General features: G+C 39.3%; 2 protein-coding genes and 1 long non-coding RNA gene across 11 annotated transcripts in view; 1 reads left to right on the top strand and 2 right to left on the bottom strand.

Moving 5' to 3' along the window:
- The window catches only part of mapk10 (mitogen-activated protein kinase 10), a 43990-nt gene extending 33816 nt beyond the window's left edge, over nucleotides 1-10174 (top strand). For 4 of the 7 annotated variants that reach the window (XM_023828668.2, XM_023828667.2, XM_023828670.2 and 1 more), the window contains exons 11-13: nucleotides 113-176; nucleotides 1109-1186; nucleotides 5351-10174. In XM_023828668.2, coding sequence (XP_023684436.1) covers nucleotides 113-176; nucleotides 1109-1186; nucleotides 5351-5493 — 285 coding nt within the window. In that variant the 3' untranslated portion in view covers nucleotides 5494-10174. Of the gene's footprint in view, nucleotides 1-112; nucleotides 177-1108; nucleotides 1215-5345 lie in introns of all 7 variants that reach the window. The other 3 variants (XM_023828671.2, XM_023828672.2, XM_023828673.2) reach the window with 3 other exon arrangements.
- Nucleotides 3213-4152, bottom strand: LOC111852586 (uncharacterized). The gene is made up of 2 exons (XR_002840264.2): nucleotides 4057-4152; nucleotides 3213-3639 (listed from the first exon to the last, which is right to left on the bottom strand). It is a non-coding gene; the product is annotated as an uncharacterized lncRNA (long non-coding RNA).
- A 619-nt stretch (nucleotides 10175-10793) lies between the features above and the next one.
- Nucleotides 10794-19916, bottom strand: part of arhgap24 (Rho GTPase activating protein 24) — a 47038-nt gene continuing 37915 nt past the window's right edge. For 2 of the 3 annotated variants that reach the window (XM_023828660.2, XM_023828663.2), the window contains 5 exons: nucleotides 18886-19021; nucleotides 15162-15235; nucleotides 14919-15040; nucleotides 13716-14799; nucleotides 10794-12887 (listed from right to left, as the gene is read on the bottom strand). In XM_023828660.2, coding sequence (XP_023684428.1) covers nucleotides 12644-12887; nucleotides 13716-14799; nucleotides 14919-15040; nucleotides 15162-15235; nucleotides 18886-19021 — 1660 coding nt within the window. In that variant the 3' untranslated portion in view covers nucleotides 10794-12643. The remainder of the gene's footprint in view (nucleotides 12888-13715; nucleotides 14800-14918; nucleotides 15041-15161; nucleotides 15236-18885; nucleotides 19022-19916) is intronic. The other variant, XM_023828662.2, reaches the window with a different exon arrangement.

Below are 19916 nucleotides of genomic sequence, written 5' to 3'. Positions count from 1 at the left end.
CTCTGGGCTAAACATATTTGCATTTCAATTCACTCTCTTATTTTCCATACATCAGTTCATTTGGGCAGCATTTCAGTCAAGTGTCAAAGCTAATTGGCGTTTTTCCCTGCAGCCTCCTCCTCAGATTTATGACAAGCAGCTGGATGAGAGAGAACACTCTATCGATGAGTGGAAAGGTGACATTTCATTATTCTCATAGATAATAGTAGTATGTTTATTCTACCTTCTCCGGTTTAGACCTTTTCCATATAGGAAACACATCTGTTTTGCAGGTTGATTCTTATTTATTTCATCACGCAAAAAGTAAGGTTTAAAAGCTGCAGTGTATTCATTGTTGATATTTTAGATTGGGGAACTATAATACATAATATTTAAGATGTTATTGTCTATTGCCTCAGTCATAACAGAGCAGGAAAAGTGTTTATATGGGGTCAAAATGCTTTTTATTCATCACCTTTGTAATGATGAAACCTTGTCTACCTGTGCAAATATGCTTCATCATTAGCTCTTCTATCAAAGTGGCATCATGTTAAATACTTGGGAAACACTTTACTTGACAGGGCACAAATAGTATAGTATTATGCTGTTAGTTATGTATTAATTAACCACAAACTAAGTCTTAGTTATATACTGATCTGATGTTAATTCATCATTAATGAACTGTGATGCATGTTTAATCTTGCGCAACTATACTTGTTCATGATTTGTATTTCAGTAGTAACTGAACTATTACTAGGTATTTGTGCCCCTACAAGTAAAGTGTTACCAATACTGATTAATAAAACTACTATCCGTGTAATATTCAACTTTATTCCATAACTGCTTATCTGGTATGGGACATGAATTACATGAAATATAATTCTCGTAAGAAAAATATGGAGTTTACAAAACATTAACTTATGGTTAATACTGATTATTGTTTCTCGTGAAGTGATACTTATTTTTTAAAGAAGATATTACACTTAAATTTAATATTCTGCTATTTTACAATGCCATCTCTTCACAGACTGAGTGTAAAACGATTATTCCACAAGGTCCTGAACTTTGTAAGAGTACAACTTAGAATGCTTTTAGCTAAAGTATTTCTCTGCTTTTTTTCTTTTCTTAGAGCTCATCTACAAAGAAGTGATGAACTTTGAGGAGAAAACAAAAAATGGTGTAGTGAAGGGACAGCCCTCTCCTTCAGGTACTCTCAGTGCATAACCTAATCCTCTGTAAGTGAATTTAACACCTAACTGGGTCCTCCTGTGACAAAGAATTCCATAGTGCGTAATTCATTCGTATTTGTTTCCCATCGTTCGAATGTAGACTAATATAGACTAATATAGATACACAGATGTGACTTTTTTTCTGGCAATTTTAATCGAATTAAAAACTGTTACATTTGTAAAGACAAGGCGGAGGGGCAGTCTAAAGATTGTGTGCACTGCATTGCATTTTCACATTTGTGCATGCGTATGCCATAATGTTGAGGATGGAGTCATTGGTCAGCGTTCACTGGAGAGCAAAATATTGTCATGGCAGCACTGCAATGTGTTGCAAGCACAACTTAAACCCTGGATTTAAATGGAGTCTGAATTGTAGAGAGAGCACTTTGTGATGATTGAATTCGATGGAAATTAGAAGGAAAAAAAAAAACATCTTCAATATTATCCCAAGTATCCCAAACAAATGACCTCATTATTACTGACCAGTGAAGGTTCTGTACAGTACATGGTGTTTCATATCCCGGTCCTCAGGGACCACCTGACGGTCCACGTTTTTGCTCCCTCCCAGCTTCCTGCCAGACAGTCCATATTCTTAAGGTATACAGTACAAGTATATATGATGTACTGTCTGCGGGTCCCTGGTTGAGAATCACTGCTGTAACACTGTTGACTTCCTTACAGCTTGTACTTTAAGTAATTTTCTTGAAAGCCTTCTTAGTCCTGAAAGCCATTTTATTTTTACTGAAGTGGTTGTAATAAACTGGCAGGAGAAGCCCCAAGTGTCATTTCCAGAATCATTATGCAAAAAAACAGGCAGCACTTCACATAAAGGCTAAGGTTATACAAAAAAGCTAAGGTTATACAAAAAGGCTGAGGTTATACAAAAAGGCTGAGGTTATACATAAAGGCTAATGTTAAACATAAAGGCTAAGGTTATACAAAAAGGCTGAGGTTATATATAAAGGCTGAGGTTATACATAAAGGTTAATGTTAAACATAAAGGCTAAGGTTATACAAAAAGGCTGAGGTTATATATAAAGGCTGAGGTTATACATAAAGACTAAGGTTATACATAAAAGCTAATGTTATACATAAAGGCTGAGGTTATACATAAAGGCTGAGGTTATACATAAAGGCTGAGGTTATACATAAAGGCTAACGTTATACATAAAGGCTGAGGTTATAAAAAAAAAGGCTGAGGTTATATAAAAAGACTGAGGTTATACATAAAGGCTGATGTTTGTTATACATAAAGGCTGATGTTATACAAAAGGCTAAGGTTATACAAAAAAGCTAAGGTTATAAATAAAGGCTGAGGTTATACATAAAGGCTAATGTTATATATAAAGGCTGAGGTTATACAAAAAAGCTAAGGTTATACATAAAGGCTGAGGTTATACATAAAGGCTAATGTTATATATAAAGGCTGAGGTTATACAAAAAAGCTAAGGTTATACATAAAGGCTGAGATTGTACATAAAGGCTGAGGTTATACATAAAGACTAAGGTTATACATAAAAGCTAACGTTATACAAAAAGGCTGAGGTTATATATAAAGGCTGAGGTTATAAAAAAAGGCTGAGGTTATACAAAAAGAAACTAATCCAAAGTCCAGAATGGAGACAAAGCAGAGGAAGTTACCAAATCCAAGAAGATATCTGCAGTATATACACTGTAATCCCAGATTGGTTGAGTTTACTAGAAATTCGCATGTAAACCTGTTCCCCTTACACCACTTTAGTTTTTACACATTCTGAAAGTAAACAGATTAAGTTAAGTTAAGATGGACAATCATTAGTCTTTACGAAAAATTAGTTCACTTAACTAATTTTCTTTGCATCCCCAAGTTATTTGAAATAACTATCTTAAGATAAACTTACATACACATTGTATATATCACTACTTATATTCATTTGTTAATATAAATAATGTGGTTTCTTCAAATGTAATTAATTAAATACTTTAAACAAAATTGTATGGAAGAAAAGCAATAAAACATTTAAATATTCAGAAAAACATTTATTTTTTCACAAAATAATGCAAGATAATATTCTACAGTATTGCACAACCCAAAAAAACAAACAAAAAAACTAATTTCTAAACAATTGCATATTTGCAAGAGGCACATTAAACATTATTTGTATGGCAAAGGCCTCCTTTAGGAACACCAAACTGTATAACAACCTACATGCAACACCTTGACTTTGGCCACATCTGAAAGTGACTGAAAATGATAAAATTATGGCTGTTCACAGCATACTTGACACATTTCTTTAAATTTCAAGCTGGTTTTTCAGTGTTTGTAGCCTTGGTTTCAGTTTACTGTGACCCAACGTGAGAAGAACCTGTTGGATGAACTGAAATGAGAGCTTCATAGACTTGGTGTAGTTTAGATACAGCATTTACACTTCCACAGCATCTTCACAAGAACCTGAAAAACAGAAAATTAGCAAACTATTAGCTCAAGATGCAGTAACGTTAACCTGACTAACAAAGAAATGTAGTCGGTAAATTACGAATCACCGTGTTAACACCCGACTAATATTATCATGGTAGCCTTGCTAACGGTCGCGTCCTTTGCAAAGTTACATTAACAGTATTGATATAAATGCAAGAATCACCTCTGACACCAAACACGGGTTAACCGCGATAGCCCGCTAGCTTGCGGTTAGCATTAGCTACAAGCTCATGCAATCACGCACGTTATTGTAAACACTGACTGAACCGACAGATAACCGTCTTCTTAAGACATAGCTGAGGTTAGCGTTTAGCTAAGTCCTTATTTGGACTGATCTTATGGGTCTATTAAGTCTCTATTAAGATTCTATTAAGAAAATTTAGCACTCACCAGGTTTCTTCAGATTCCCGCCCAGACAAACTCCAGCGCTCACTCCTCAGCGCGGTTCGTGAACACGTGACTCGAGACGCATTGAGTTTTGAAAGAGTTCCGCCCCCTCTGACAATAACGTAACATGTTGAATTATCTTTGCTAATGGTTATTGCACTGCACAATGTTGAAAAGTATTACAAACAGCTTATTCTGGTTTAGTAATTAGACACTGTTTTTACAAAACACGAAAGAATAATTAATCATTACTAAATAGTTTATGTTGAAACAAAATCCGGGTTTACAGTGTAGAAATACATGAGAATTTATAATGATTCAGCATTTAAAAAGAAAAAAATGGGAAGAAGACTAATAAATGTGCAACACACATGTAAGAAAGTGAGATCAGATCCTGAAGATCTCCATTTCTAAACACGGCCTTTAGAGCGTGTTGTTTTACAGTAATACTGTACTACAAACTGAGCGTTATGTATACTATAACCAGGGGCGTTGCTAGAGATTTTGGGCCCCATGAAAGCATATCATATTAGGCCCCCCAGTCCAAACCAATCCAGTTATTTTCCTAATTTTTTAGGGCCTCTGTCACTCAGGGGCCCTTGGAATCGTCCTAGCTTTCCTCCCCCTTACGGCGCCCCTGACTATAACATTCAGAAATGACATCACTTCCGCTGATCTTTCTATTCCAGTCTTTTAATTACATCATACATGTTGATTTTTAAAAATATAACATGCGATATTTCCAGACTGATATTAATGATACCGTTAATATACATAAGTCTAGATGAAATGAGAAAAAAATTGCCTCTAATAATTTGGGATTTATACACACTGATGTACATAAGACTGAAATATATGCATTGTACATTTGTGGACATACGTGTTCTGCATAAGGATTGCTAATCCTTAAGGATAGCTTGATTTTACTGACAACAGTGTGTGTTTGTAGTTTCAAGGCTCAAGTGATGCAAACCACTGACTCCATCCATAAGTCACATTTACACATTTACCACTTTACAATAAGGCTCCCTTTTGCCACTTGTAAATGGTAGTAACTCAATAATAAAAAGAAAACTGTGTTATGACTTGTTTAAAATTGTCTATTAATAATTTACAAAGTGTTACAACCTAATTAATAACCAGATTATAAACCATTCATAAACTCCTTATATGGGTAGCCTTATTGTAAAGTGGTACCATACATTTCCCATGCCTGATGTTTATATGTTTTACTGATGCTGCTAGAATCCACACTCTTTTCAATGTAACCCTGTTAATGTTAATTCTCTTAGCGCAGGTGCAGCCATGAATAGCAGTGAGAGCCTCCCTCCTTCTTCCTCCTTCAATGACATCTCCTCCACGTCCACCGATCAGACCCTGGCCTCCGACACTGACAGCAGCCTGGAGACTTCTGCAGGACCCCTTGGTTGTTGCAGGTGACTAGCCGCCTGCCTGCGTCACCCAATGTTCTTCAGAAGGTAAAGTGCATCAGAAATCTAAACAATGACGAAAAAGATAAGGAAGCAGAAAAAAGATCAAATAAAAGCCTGCATTTTCATTCTAAGTACTACGTAAAAACACATGCTGAAATGTATATTTATAAACTTATAATAGCTTTGCTTGTATCTCCCTTCATATGGCATTAAAGTTAGACAGACATCATTCTGTATAGTGTAAATTTACTGGTTGATAAGCAACGCCCTGCAAGCTTTTTGTGCTATGGTGTGTGTGTGGCAAGGTGGGTCTTTGTGTTAATTATTTAAAAAAACAAAACAGACAAAAAAAATCCTCCCCTCGTTTCCCCAAAGTTATAGTACTACTAATTTCTAATCTTACAGATTGGATCTAAGAACAGATTGGCTTGCTTGTCTGTGATTCTTCTGGGGAATGCTTGTACAGTGCCCTTCTTATTTTGTATATATGTAATTCTGCATCTACATCTGCAGGGCACACTGGGTGGGACTAACGGCCAGTATGAGAACCTCTAGCACACCTTGCCGCATAACCCCTTTGATCTTTGTTTCCCTTTGCCTGTAGTTCTGCATGATTATAAAAATGCGAGTTATGAGAAGTAAGTACAAAGAATCTTGTTTATATACCAGTTAAGAAAAAAAGGGGGGGAAAATGTATCGAGCTGCGTCACAAACGCTGAAATTGTAAAATCGGATGTGCGTTAGCTGCAGGAAGCGAAGGTGAATTTACCGTCACTGTTGTCGCTGAGCTCATTCCTTGGTTTATAGCTTTTGGTTTTGTAACACGCATTCCTCCACATCACTGCACTGCTGCGCCGCATGCCATCGCATTATGACATGAGGCAGATGTGGCATATATGCCTGTGGTTAGAAACAAAAGTGGTTTGGACGTCAGTCGTCCTCTGTGGATAAATGAGTGATGATAAAACTAAATCAGGTCAAAAAAGTTTTGAATCCATCTCATTTATTTTTGTAGATATTAGTCTGTTGAAACGGATACAAATAGAGTATACTGACTGCACACGACTAGAATTCTATTGATACTTTTTTGTTGGTCTTATTATTTTTGTATTTTGAATTTGGCTAGTGCCTTTGAAAATGTTCATCCCAAATACAAAGGCAACATTGTATGAAACACAAGACTTGAGCCTGAAACCAGAAAGTTGAAATCACACAAGAGTCATATATTAAACCTCCATCAACTTCAACAATGGCAATTTACCTCTCTCTGCTGACATTGGTACATTCTGTGAATTGATACCCACACCTACAGAATAGACATATACTACCTTTGCATTTAATCATAGTATTTTAAGTCTTAGTGTAGACTATTCCATCAGCATCTAAGTACACTCTCTGTTTGTGTTTATCATAATCTTATGTATAATAATGGGTAATAGTCATAATCGAAATGTGTAAGTTATTTAATTTGGGGTCTTGGTAGTATACTTCAGTTGTATGATTTCAGATATATAGATATAATTTATGGGCATTTTATGAGTGTACTATTGAACATTTTTAATAAAGGGATGAAAACACTTATTCCAAATGGATCTTGTTTTGGATTTCTGCTGAACACTGAAATTAACGACATACTGATTCTTGGAAGCTCTGTGCAGAGTGAGGCTTACTACTGTCATTGATTTGTTGTTTTTTTTGTCATATTCCACTTCATGTTTAATGTTTTTTTTTAAAATATAATTTCTCATAGTGAATGAATGTTTATGTTATTAGTGTCTTTTCTTACATCAAAAATGCAATTCAGCCCAGTTATTTATTGTAGTTAGTTTTTGAATCTAAATCAGATAGAGAGACTTAATTTGGTTCAGTTTGTGATATGTTCTTGATTAGAAAGGATCATTATCAGATAATTACAGATATGTCACCCTGTACTGGATAGATAGTTTGGGAGAGGTTTCTCAGTTGCAGTTGGGCTGATTATCTTTTAAAAATTACCATTTTTATGCCATATTGTTGATCAGTTTCATGATAGTTCAGTCTTTTTCACTGCATATTGATTATGTCTATTTCGGGAACGTCTCAGAGTTCCCTGACATGAAATAATCCTAAAAGGAAATGATTCGCTGCTCAGAACTTCATCAGAATGTGATGCTTTTAAAACTCATCTGGAAATATAGAATGAAAATATCATTAAAGGATTAGATGTGGTTTGGGAACATAGATTTCTGACTTACATGGTGCAAAAGAAGATTTTTTTGTTTTGTCTTTTTGTTTGTTGGCTTTTTTGACAATCAAGTTAGAGTATTGTAGTCCTGAGCAAAAATACATAAACTTGTTTCTGTCGTACAAAATTCAGCATTTTTGGCTGTATATAATACACATTTACACTCTTCTGCTGGATTCAAAATTTCTAATCATTTTTACCTTTATTGGAATTAGTAAGCATCACATATGTGAATTAATAACATTTTCACTAGTGACAATCACAGGTAGGCACTAAAAAAGTGAAATAAAATGAAAAAATGCGATCAGTTATACATAAAGAAATCTTTAGCTTGATATAATCAGAGAAGCTCTTACTCAAATTGTTGCAGCCCCACAAAATGAGCTGACACAGAATTAATATTTGATTGATATGTAATTTCCCAACACAAGTTTTTTTTCCCCGAGCACATCATTTCTGTTTCTAACCAGTTGGATGATTAAGTTAATAATGTGATTATGATGCTCACAATGAATAATTCTGATATAATAGTATATTTCTATTTACATAAATTCAGGCAAGGGGCAGTCAGTGCTGATGGGTTGGTCAGGTGGACAGCTCAGGTTCTTTGCTCATGTGTTCCGCTTTATCATTTCAGACCTGCTTTTAAAGTAACTGTCCATTACCTTCTATAGCAATTTTGCATGGAAAACAGCTGAAACATTGTATAACTTTACAACGACAATGTAGATAATATTTTCATAATTCAAAAGAAACACTAACAGAAGGATTACAGTATACGGAGAGTCATACATAACCATGGTCCTTACAAAATGAGGGAAATTCGTTACAACCAATGTAACTAATATAGTACAAAATACAGACGGTCAATGTTTGAAAGAACAATCAGGGGTCAATCAGAAGTTCCAAAGAGCTGACAGGCCTTTATCTGTAGGAACTGGAAGAGATCTTGAAAGAGGGATAAGGTCATCACACATTTAAATGTTGTTATCATTTCATTTTGATTATGTGTGATTACTGTCATTGATTTAAGTTAGAACTGAAATTCACTGTTGAGTGTAATGTGCTGTTGTGTATTTTATACGGAAAGTTTTTAACTGGTAGAATACGCATCTCAAGAAAGTACAGATTACATTATGAGGTTTCAACCTTTTAGCAACATTGCTAAGTATATGGGGACTGTTTTACAATATGGAAGGTTGTTTTTTTTTCTTTTCTTAAAAATATATTTTCCAGATGTTTTCCCTAACGTTAACTGAAGTGCTTTTGGAAAATGTGTTTTTTAGATTAAAATTCCTTATCAGATAATTCACACTTCACATGCATAATTAAAGTGGAGTTCAGACCATCTTTAACCCAAACCAGCATTCTACAAAACAGACATCCCAAGGAATGAAATTTGATGCCGTGTATTATAATAACCAAGGCAAATGTCTGTAAAGCCCTTGGCTAATTATATATTTTTGTGTGTATGTTCATCTGTGTTTTCGACAATTGAAATTGTAACTTTTGAGTTCCTTAACTCATTTGAAAAAGTTCACTTTTAAATGTTCATAAGTACTGTTGTCCAAATTTATTGTAGTTGTTTACAACAGTACGGAAATACTGCAGCCCGATAGCGGGAATAAAAAAGACATGCAGTAACCTAATTTTGACATTAGATTGAGAAACCTATTGTTGTGTAATTTAAGCACCACAAATTGAAAATAAAAGCTCGACCAGGAAGCACCCAGGAGTGGCCTTAAGTGTGAAACAAATCACATTCTTTTACTAGCCTGGTTAGTAATTCATAGCAAAATCATATGTACTTGTGTACTTTAAGACAGCCAGTTCAATCATAAGTATACTATAGAAAGCTCTTGTTTGTATTGCTTGAATTATAATCCCGAACATTTTGTATATAGTTCTCACTAAATAAATGAATTTAAGATCACATCAGAGATCCTATGTCAAACCTCAACATCAAAGCATTTTTAACTGGCAGGATTGATTTAGTGTAAACAAGGCCATTCTCTCTATACTCACCATACAGCAATATATGAAGGACTAGTTACAAGAATTAATTTCTTTCAAAAATACACAAAGGTGCAATAAAATTCTTTAACAGGGGGTAAACCAATTTTTTTCTCTCAGAGAAAATAAATGTTAACAATAGTGTCAAATTATGTTGATTTTTTTTCCTGTTCTTTTTTTCACTCTGCTCATTTTGTATTGTGGAAAGGCCATTCTGTTAATGTTACATTGAAATCTCTGTCCGTGGTTCATGCCACAATGCTTTGTCAAGTCTGATGGTAGTCAGATATTCAGCTCCAGGCGAGTGTTTGGATCCCATAACTAAATGGAAGAAAATAAATAGCTAAAAACAACAACTGAAAACTGTTATACACTCAAAATTTTGAAGGTACTGTATAAGTAAATTAAATATATGTCTGTGACTGAAAAATAAACAAAATCTTTGACCTTGGAGCAGGGTGTGTGTTTTTAATGCCTCAGCATGTTTTTTTGCAAAGTTTAAATGCATTTCGCCATTGCTATAAACCGAAGACATTTATACTTGTTTTTCTTTATAGTCCTTGCATGTTAATAGGTGGATAATTTATTGTTGTGATTTTCAGGGGGATAATTTCCAAAATCATCCCATCTAATTTGTACCCCAGCCTTACGCCCTCTGCAGTCTGGGAAAGGCTCCAGAAGATAGATGGGTAATTCACAAAATATGCAAACAGCATATTTTGACACACATATTAAATCATCATTTCATGTTAAGGCTCGTTATTTAATGGTGGGGAAAATGGGATGCAAAAGGTTTTTTCACTGATTGCCTTTTGGGAGCTACTTTCCAGCACATTCTAAGTTCCTGATGCAAGATTAGTAAGTTGCAATATGCAGGATTCTTAAATTGAAATGAATTTAAGTGAAAAGAAGTGGTCAAGCAAAGTTTTGGGCAGAGAAAATATATCTTTCTTGATAACTGCGGCACTGAATGCACTATATGACATTTCTCGAATTTAGAACTCTTTCTTACTAGGATGACAGCTAAGGGCAATATATATACGTGTAAAACTGAAAAAAATAATAAATGGTAGGGAGCGATGTACAGCGTTTTATTTCTTAGAGCCAACACACAAAGTCCCACAATCAGTGTTGTGCAGCAGGCTAAAGTCGATCAGATGTACTGTAAATGGAGTAACAAAGGATGATCCAGAATGGTAGCTTTAAAGCAGTACGTCATATACAGGCTTCCACAAATCACAGTACAACTTGCGAGAGAGAAATGAGACTTTGCATCTGTGTCAGATGCACTGGGATTTAAATGTCTAAACAGCTATCAGGGTGCAGATTACACAGGCAAGGTAATTGCAATATGGGCAAGACTGCAGTAAGTGAAGGTGTGACAATATTATTCTATTTTGACATCACATACATCACTCTTTTCCGGTATATATCTGATACAGCGAATACGTGCAAATCTGACATTCAGCAGAAGAATGAGGAAACAGCAGCTATACAGAAGTAGATGGTCCTGTTATTTTCTTGATTTCTGTTATATAACGCAATTTATCATGTGTAAGGTATGCATCATTGATGATGCTCACATTCCATAATGTATAGTTTTATGTGAATACTAATCGTATATTCTAAGACAAGACCATTACTACATATATGAAATATGTAAGCTGTATTTATCTATCAAAAAACTTATACAATTCTACTTGTAAAACTGTTGTAAAATAACATTGTCCCCCCTGATGGCTCCCAAGACTATTGGACAGTACAACACAGGAAATAAGTAGCCAGCTGATTGAATGCGAGACTCCAGGGAGAAACAAAGGACAGGAACCAGGAAACGGTGACTTGGAAATGGGGCTGAAATACAAAAACAAGAAAACACATGACAAGCCTCTCGACAAGCTCTACAGAACAGCTGTGAACTTCTGGGAAACAGGACAAAAAGTCTGAGCCGAAACACAGATTAAAAACAGCCCCGCAAACCCACATGTAAAATTCATAACCAATCCTAGGTCTAAATGGACCTTCATGCCCCTCGATCCAGATAAGATTACAAGGAGCCATACAAGGTCAGCAGCACAGGGGGTAACAGCTGGCAAATAGCATATAATTGGGAAAAAACAGTTTGGCTTGTATTAATAATCATGTGAGAAAGAAATGTATTTAAATACTATTAAAAATCATCTGGAATAATGCATCTAAGCTTAGTCAAGGATGTTGTTGTCATATATACTTGAACTGGGAACAAAAATAAAATTGTTAAAAAATAAATACCATCAATAAATTAAAACATTCATAGACAATGCAAAAGTATAGGTTAGAACTAATTATAACTAATTAAATATAATTAATATACAGTAGTTTATAACTAATTAAAACTTAATATTGAACAGTTATTTAAAATGTAGCACTAACAATGAAACAGATATGATATTTAGAATATTTTATAAAATATTTATATCTTTTCATTTTGGTCATGGGAAAAGTCTAGTTACACATGAAGAATAGCATAAAGTTATTTAAATTAAGATACAGCATATGTAAAAATAAGCACCACCATACACAAATCCATGCCGTACCGCAGTTAGAGAAAAAAAAAGAGACAAGTAAGTGCAAGGAAAATCCATAATAAAAAAATGCAATGCATTGATCATTCAGAAAAACATTTTAGTTTATTTTTACAAATATATTTTTCTTGAATATATAAACATCTATATACACACACCCAGATACAGGATAACATTTAACATTGGTGGACTATTTATTTGACAAGGTCACATTAAAGAATTATAGCACAACCCACTTATATAGGTTGTTTTCCTTCAGGAGTTCATGAGAGGAGAGTGCTGGTCTCTGCCTGTCAGGGGACCAGCCACCCTCTGCATTACCACCAATGGGAGAGTTAGATTTATGAGGGGGTCCTTCACTGGATCCAGACAGTATTCGCTCTTTCTGGCCTGCGTGGGTCTGCCGTCAGCTCCCCAAATGTGGAAAAGAACTGCTCCATCTCCTTCTGCAGCATCTCGTTCCTCTTCTCAGCATCCTCCTTCGCCCTCTCAGCGTTGCGCAGCTTTATCTCCACCATAGTGTACTTCTTTCGCTCCTGGTCCAGCTCCTCGTGGAGGTTCACCATCTCAGCCTCCAGCTGCAGGTTATGCTGCTCCAGGCTGGAGGAGGAGAAGGAGAGGAAATGTCTCTGGATACTGGAACAACCTTCCACAACTGGCAGGAGACGCAGACATTCTGTTCTGCATCATTATCTATTCATCTGTACTGGTGTTTCAGAGAAATTCCCTAAGTGTAAGTCATCATAATGCTTAAAATGAAGACATGAGAAATTACAAATAAATTAACATACCGATGATCATTTCCCATACGATAAAATAATTACATTTCCAAGAATTTTTGAGAGCAATGCACAATGAACTTTCTGGTGTCATGTTTGGAAAAAAAATAATGATTCAAAATTAAAAATTCAAAATGCTGAAGCCTGGAATCTACTCCTTGCATGCTTTTCAGTCTAGCATCTCCAACAAGTCGAAACTAAATTGTGGTAATTACTAATTAGTAAACTTACACTTAATCGTGCACATGCGAATACAAGCAGTGTAAATGTTAGCACTTGATTATCATATCACACAACATGGCATAAAAAAAGCATGTTTTAGGTGAAATTTAAAACTCAGCATTGACAGTTTTATAGCTGATTTTAATCAATGACCAGCTCATGTATCGTGCTGAATAAAGCACTGCAGAGGTGATTTGGTATTTCAACTGAACTATAACTTAACATTACATATACAGTAAATTTTACAGACGTCAGCTAGAGATAAAGGAGAGATATCCATGTTTAGGGACGAACATCATTATCTCCGTAACCCTATTACATTGGCACTCAAAATACAAACGCATTTTTAGTTTATTTAATTTGGAATCCAATGAATGATGAAAAGTCATGAAACCCAGTAAAAGTATGTTTGTTAATAGTGATTTACCTCTTGATCTTGGCGTCATACTCAGTTTTCTGCTTCAGCATCTCCTGTTTGAGGCTGCCCACCAGGCTATGCAGAGCAGCGTGACTTCCTGGGCCGTTATTCACCGCACGTGTGTCACTGTTGTCACTGCTGCTGGTGACGAGGCTGCTGCGGCCGCCCGCATCCCGCCTGCTGGCTTTGCTCTCGAATTCCCCAAGCTGGCCCAGCTCGTCGTGCGAGGGGTCGTAGAGCACCGGCTCGTCATATGGAGTCACGAAGAAGTCCTGCTCTGGGCACGTGGTGCTGGATGACCAGCAGGAGTTAGAGTTGTCCGGCAGGGATATCTCGCAAGATGAGGTGGACCAGGTGGCGCTGTCCACACTCTGCTTGTCCTCACAGCTGTTATTTGATGAGTTCTGCTGCTGGACGTTGTCATATGTGGACAGGCGGTGCTGCTGGGCCGTCTTTTCGCTCAGGCAGTCTTTGGTCTTGCTATCGCGCATGGTGACGTAGCCATTAGCCACCCACAATCCACTGCGTCCATTCAGGGTCCCGTTAACGGCGTCGGTGCTAGAGACGCCAAGCCGTATACTGCCATTGGAAACACCGCTGGTGCCCATCTTAGTACCACAACCTTTTAGCGAGCTGGTGCGGCGGGCAGGAATGCCACCACCTGACAGCATCTCACTCTTCTCCTGGTGGCCGTCAGCGGTGTTGCTGCTGAATGAGCCATTGGTCACTATGCCGCTGCCCTTACTGTATGCCGGGTTCTTTTTCACCGCGAAAGGCGGGCTGCGAGTCACGTCTAATTTTCCAGTCAGGCTGTGAGGCGGACTGCCCGATTGGGGGCCTCCCAGAGGCGTAGGAGAGCCATTCTCTGCTGTGGTCTTCTGTTGTGACTCAGGCATCTCCCAGGAACACTGCCGTACGGCTGCCACGTTGTTGTTATTCTCCTCGTTCTGCAGGTGGCCTGTCGCCTGCGTCTGCTCAGACTCGCTGTTGTTGTTGCACATCTGCAGGTCAGTCTGGTGCTCTTCCTCTTTTGGGAACAGCACGTCATGTCTCCCAATCAGAACTGACATCAGCTGCTGGACCAGTACCGTACCTGTAAAAGCCCCATGAATGTTAACACACAGGTAAACCACACTGGGGAAAATAAAGCAAACATTTTTTCCAGTGAGGTGAGTTTAAACACACAGGACATTCGTAAATTTGTAAACTTACCTTCCATAATTGTTAGAGGGTCCTCTATCTTTGGCCGTAGGATGTTCGGACCAAAAACAGTAGCCAGGTTCTGAACGCTCATTTTATTCACATCTGAATAGGACTGCACTTCATCTAGAAACCTTGAGAATTAAGTTAGAATATAATCATAATGAAAGAGTTTATCTGGGGAACATCAGCTAAAGTATATACATTTACAGTGCAGGAGATTCAGTCAGAAATGTTGAATAGCGAGAGCCATACCTGCATATGTACTTCAGTAAGTTGTAATTTACTTGAGGTAGGATTTCCACCTGATTTCTTAGCTCTTTCATGCCCTTTAAGTGAACAAATAAAGCAAAGCATTACCATCTGCTAATGTATCATCATTTTAGTCATACATGGTATTAATTATTGCATTTTATACCTTGTATTACTTCACTAATACTTTGTATTAATTTCATAAACACCTCTATAGGCCTAATTACTTTTTTTTAGCCATGTATTAATTTCCTGGGAAAAATGCCTTAAATGCAACAGGGAGACTAGCTTGCAGAGGCTGTTTCTGCCTTGCTTCAGTCATACATACACTGCGATGGTGTCATCTCAACAGAATTAGCATTTGAGGTTGCTGGATGCGTTTCCTGTATAACTGAACTCTCTCTCTCACCAGTGTTGGCTTAAGTTATTGGGAAGGCAAAATGTTCCCCAACCGCTGATTATGGCTGACTGTAACCAGCATTAGTCTTAACCAACACACAGCCATAATCACCATAAAAGTTTTCTGTGCCGAACATCTAGCCTACTTGTGAATTTAGGTTCCGCCCGTGTCAAGAAACGTATTCATTCATTTCAGTGCATGTACTACCTGAAAAGGTGGTACTGAATGGTACGTGATGAATATGTGTACCATTACAGCCCTAATATTTACTCACAAAATTCAGGTCTCTGAACAATTACACTTATGGTATCCTGTTCAGGCAGAGCTGCATTGCCATTGGCTCAGTGGATCCTGGGTCACAGAATTCTCCCTGTGTTTGCAGAGGGGGTTAGGATCTTCATTTGGCAAGTCCAAAGGTTCACTGGTTCATTACATGTTGACCCTACACATTGCATAGTTCTTAAATTATTTTAAACATCTGTAACTTGTCTCACATGGTCAAGCGGTTAGGATTCCTGGTTTTCATCCAGGCGGCCCGGGTTCGACTCCCGGTGTGGGGAAGCTCAATTTTAAGGGGCAGTGTGAGGCTCAGTGGGCTAAGCCTAAGTGCCTATAATCAGAATTCAAACAAGTTCAAACCCAGCCTCAGCAAGTCTGTGGGTCCTTGAGCAAGGCCCTTAACCCCCAGCTCCCTGGGCGCCGCTACAGGTGGCTGCCCTTCGCAGACAACTTACTCTACGAAGAGCAAGCTGAGGGAGGTATAAAGACAATTTCTTTGGGGATTAAGAAAGTATTGATTATTATTATAAACCTAGATTACAGTGTAAATTGCCCTTGGAGTCTGTGTGTCTTCTATGATGGATTGGCATCCTGGGTGGCATACTGTATGTCTGTACGTTCTCCAAGAACCCCATGACCCTGCATTAGCGGTTAAGGCTAACGGATGTAATGTATCCAGAACCTGCACAGTTTAACTGGCAAAGGAATTACTTTATTGAACAAAAGACCCCCAAGCTCAGGGACCCAGTCAATCTCTTAGAGGGGGTGACATCATGATTGTCGCAGAATTACTTTTTCTTTCTCACAGTCATTGAGCTCTACTACAAATGTGCGCTGCAATCAGCAGTCAATCGAGTCACAAGAAGACACAAGAAACAAAGAAAACTCACACGGTAGAAACTGCAATTCTTACAACTGCAGAAGAGCCTCCTTAGCAGTATCAGTATCAGGGGGTCAAGCAACATTTAGAATCAGAACAATGATGAATATATGATGCTGAAATAATAATTGATGTGATCATTTCCATTCATCCATCTTCCACTCAGAATCACACCCTATGGCCAATTTTGAGATTTTGTCTAACTGCAGGAGGAAACAGGAGCACATGGAGGCAGGAGGTAAATCCGAATCAGAGAGGACTGGGAGCCCTGTCAGATACCGTGGGGGTCCTGAATAAGCCGCTCTCGGGGAGCCCGTCGGGTACGGTGGGGGTCCTGAATAAGCCGGTCTCGGGGAGCCCCGTCGGGTACGGTGGGGGTCCTGAATAAGCCGCTCTCGGGGAGCCCCGTCGGGTACGGTGGGGGTCCTGAATAAGCCGGTCTCGGGGAGCCCCGTCGGGTACGGTGGGGGTCCTGAATAAGCCGCTCTCGGGGAGCCCCGTCGGGTACGGTGGGGGTCCTGAATAAGCCGGTCTCGGGGAGCCCCGTCGGGTACGGTGGGGGTCCTGAATAAGCCGGTCTCGGGGAGCCCCGTCGGGTACGGTGGGGGTCCTGAATAAGCCGCTCTCGGGGAGCCCTTCGGGTACGGTGGGGGTCCTGAATAAGCCGCTCTCGGGGAGCCCGTCGGGTACGGTGGGGGTCCTGAATAAGCCGCTCTCAGGGAGCCCCGTCGGGTACGGTGGGGGTCCTAAATAAGCCGCTCTCGGGGAGCCCGTCGGGTACGGTGGGGGTCCTGAATAAGCCGCTCTCGGGGAGCCCCGTTGGGTACAGTGGGGGTCCTGAATAAGCCGCTCTCAGGGAGCCCGTTGGGTACGGTGGGGGTCCTGAATAAGCCGCTCTCGGGGAGCCCGTCGGGTACGGTGGGGGTCCTGAATAAGCCGCTCTCAGGGAGCCCCGTTGGGTACGGTGGGGGTCCTGAATAAGCCGCTCTCGGGGAGCCCGTCGGGTACGGTGGGGGTCCTGAATAAGCCGCTCTCGGGGAGCCCGTCGGGTACGGTGGGGGTCCTGAATAAGCTGCTCTCAGGGAGCCCGTCAGGTACAGTGGGGGTCCTGAATAAGCTGCTCTCGGGGAGCCCGTCGGGTACGGTGGGGGTCCTGAATAAGCTGCTCTCGGGGAGCCCGTCGGGTACAGTGGGGGTCCTGAATAAGCCGGTCTCGGGGAGCCCCATCGGGTACGGTGGGGGTCCTGAATAAGCTGCTCTCGGGGAGCCCGTCGGGTACAGTGGGGGTCCTGAATAAGCCGGTCTCGGGGAGCCCGTTGGGTACAGTGGGGGTCCTGAATAAGCCGGTCTCAGGGAGCCCGTCGGGTACAGTGGGGGTCCTGAATAAGCTGCTCTCGGGGAGCCCGTCGGGTACAGTGGGGGTCCTGAATAAGCCGGTCTCGGGGAGCCCGTCGGGTACAGTGGGGGTCCTGAATAAGCTGCTCTCGGGGAGCCCGTCGGGTACAGTGAGGGTCCTGAATAAGCCGGTCTCGGGGAGCCCTTTGGGTACGGTGGGGGTCCTGAATAAGCCGCTCTCAGGGAGCCCGTCGGGCACGGTGGGGGTCGTGAATAAGCCGCTCTCGGGGAGCGCCGTCGGGCACGGGGGGTGTCCTGAATAAGCTGCACTTCCGTCCCGCCAGTCAAAATACAAAATAACAGGAAAGATAATCATGGCGTCTTATAGGAATACCTCATCTGCTTGAGAACTGAATGTTTGGTCAGTTATAAATGTACATTAACATTAAACCTGATTAAAAAACGTGATTAAAGAACAGAGGAGGAGGAATCAAACCCACACACAAATTGAAAGAACAGAGGAGGGGGAATCAAACCCACACACAAATGGAAAGAACAGAGGAGGGGGAATCAAACCCACTGTCCTGTGAGGCCACCATACCACCCACACATTAATTAAAATACACAGGTGTATACATGTAGTAACCAACTGTATTATCACAACATTACCTGTCAAATGCTATATCAAGCTGCAAAGAATTGTGTAGGCTGTTATAAAGATTTATATGACATCAACAACCTCATAAAAAGATAGATAGATAGATAGATAGATAGATAGATAGATACTGTAGATGAAAGAAACTTGCAATGGTGCAAATTTCAGCGATACTTACTGATTCTTCCTCCCTTCCAAGGAGCGTAGCGCAGGCAAGAAACTCCTCGTACTTGGCAAAGGGAATAACTGGCTCTGGAAGTTCCCTCAGGTAAAGCTTGAGAAGGGAGGCCACTGTGTGCACATCTGTGCTACTGCTAGTCACAGGAGGAGAGAAATAGCAACATCGTACAGATCCTTTGACACAAATTAAACAATCATTACATTGGCCAAATTAGCTCACCTCTACCCACAATTCACAGCTAACAGTCACCGAGGTTTCCCTACACCTCGTTTTATTTGTAAGGGTTTTTTATTAGTTATATTCACTAAAAGATGGCTGGCAATAACCAATTAAGTGTGAATGAATGAAGTGCACACTCATAAGTGAACACTCATAATTATTAAGTGCACAATCTTTAAGATCTTTAATCATCTTTAAGTGAAAAATTGTTGATTACTATCAGTATCTTTTTTTGGCTCCTGGTAAAAGCCAATCTTATGTTTCTCTACTCACAGAAGCTTTTAATTCACTGCTTAGATTCACATGAAACATCACTCTTCTAAATCAAACAACAGATGAACCACATTAAAAGCCAATAACCACAGAGGCCAAAATCAACCTACTGTACCTAAATTTGCACACCTAGCAAAAATATCAAATGTCACGCTGCTTGGTTCATTGATAAATATTTCCATAAAACTGCCATTACATTTAAGACATACTAAAAAAATACTAAACTAAATATTTTTGGCAAGTGCATTCAAAATCAACTTTGCTGTTTTTACTATGCAATAAAACTTCAAATTGTTAGTAACTCTCTATTACTTGAAATCAGGGATCAGTCAGAATGACTCAATACATTTGCATAGTTAGTCCACTGTTTCCTTATCCCAAAACTGCCGTCAATACATGTGTGCTTCCTGCATGATTAACAACATGCAAACTGCAGGAAGTTTGTGTTTTTCATGAGCCCACAGGTGACTGCAAGCTTGGCATATTCATTAACTCTTCTCAGTTGAAGCTCAGCTGTGCTGAGCATTAAGATAATG

This window comes from Paramormyrops kingsleyae, chromosome 7 (assembly GCF_048594095.1).
Source record: "Paramormyrops kingsleyae isolate MSU_618 chromosome 7, PKINGS_0.4, whole genome shotgun sequence".
NCBI classification, from domain to species: Eukaryota; Metazoa; Chordata; class Actinopteri; order Osteoglossiformes; family Mormyridae; genus Paramormyrops; species Paramormyrops kingsleyae.
The sequence above is the reverse complement of the archived record's forward strand: the minus strand, read 5'-3'. Positions and strand labels throughout refer to the sequence as shown.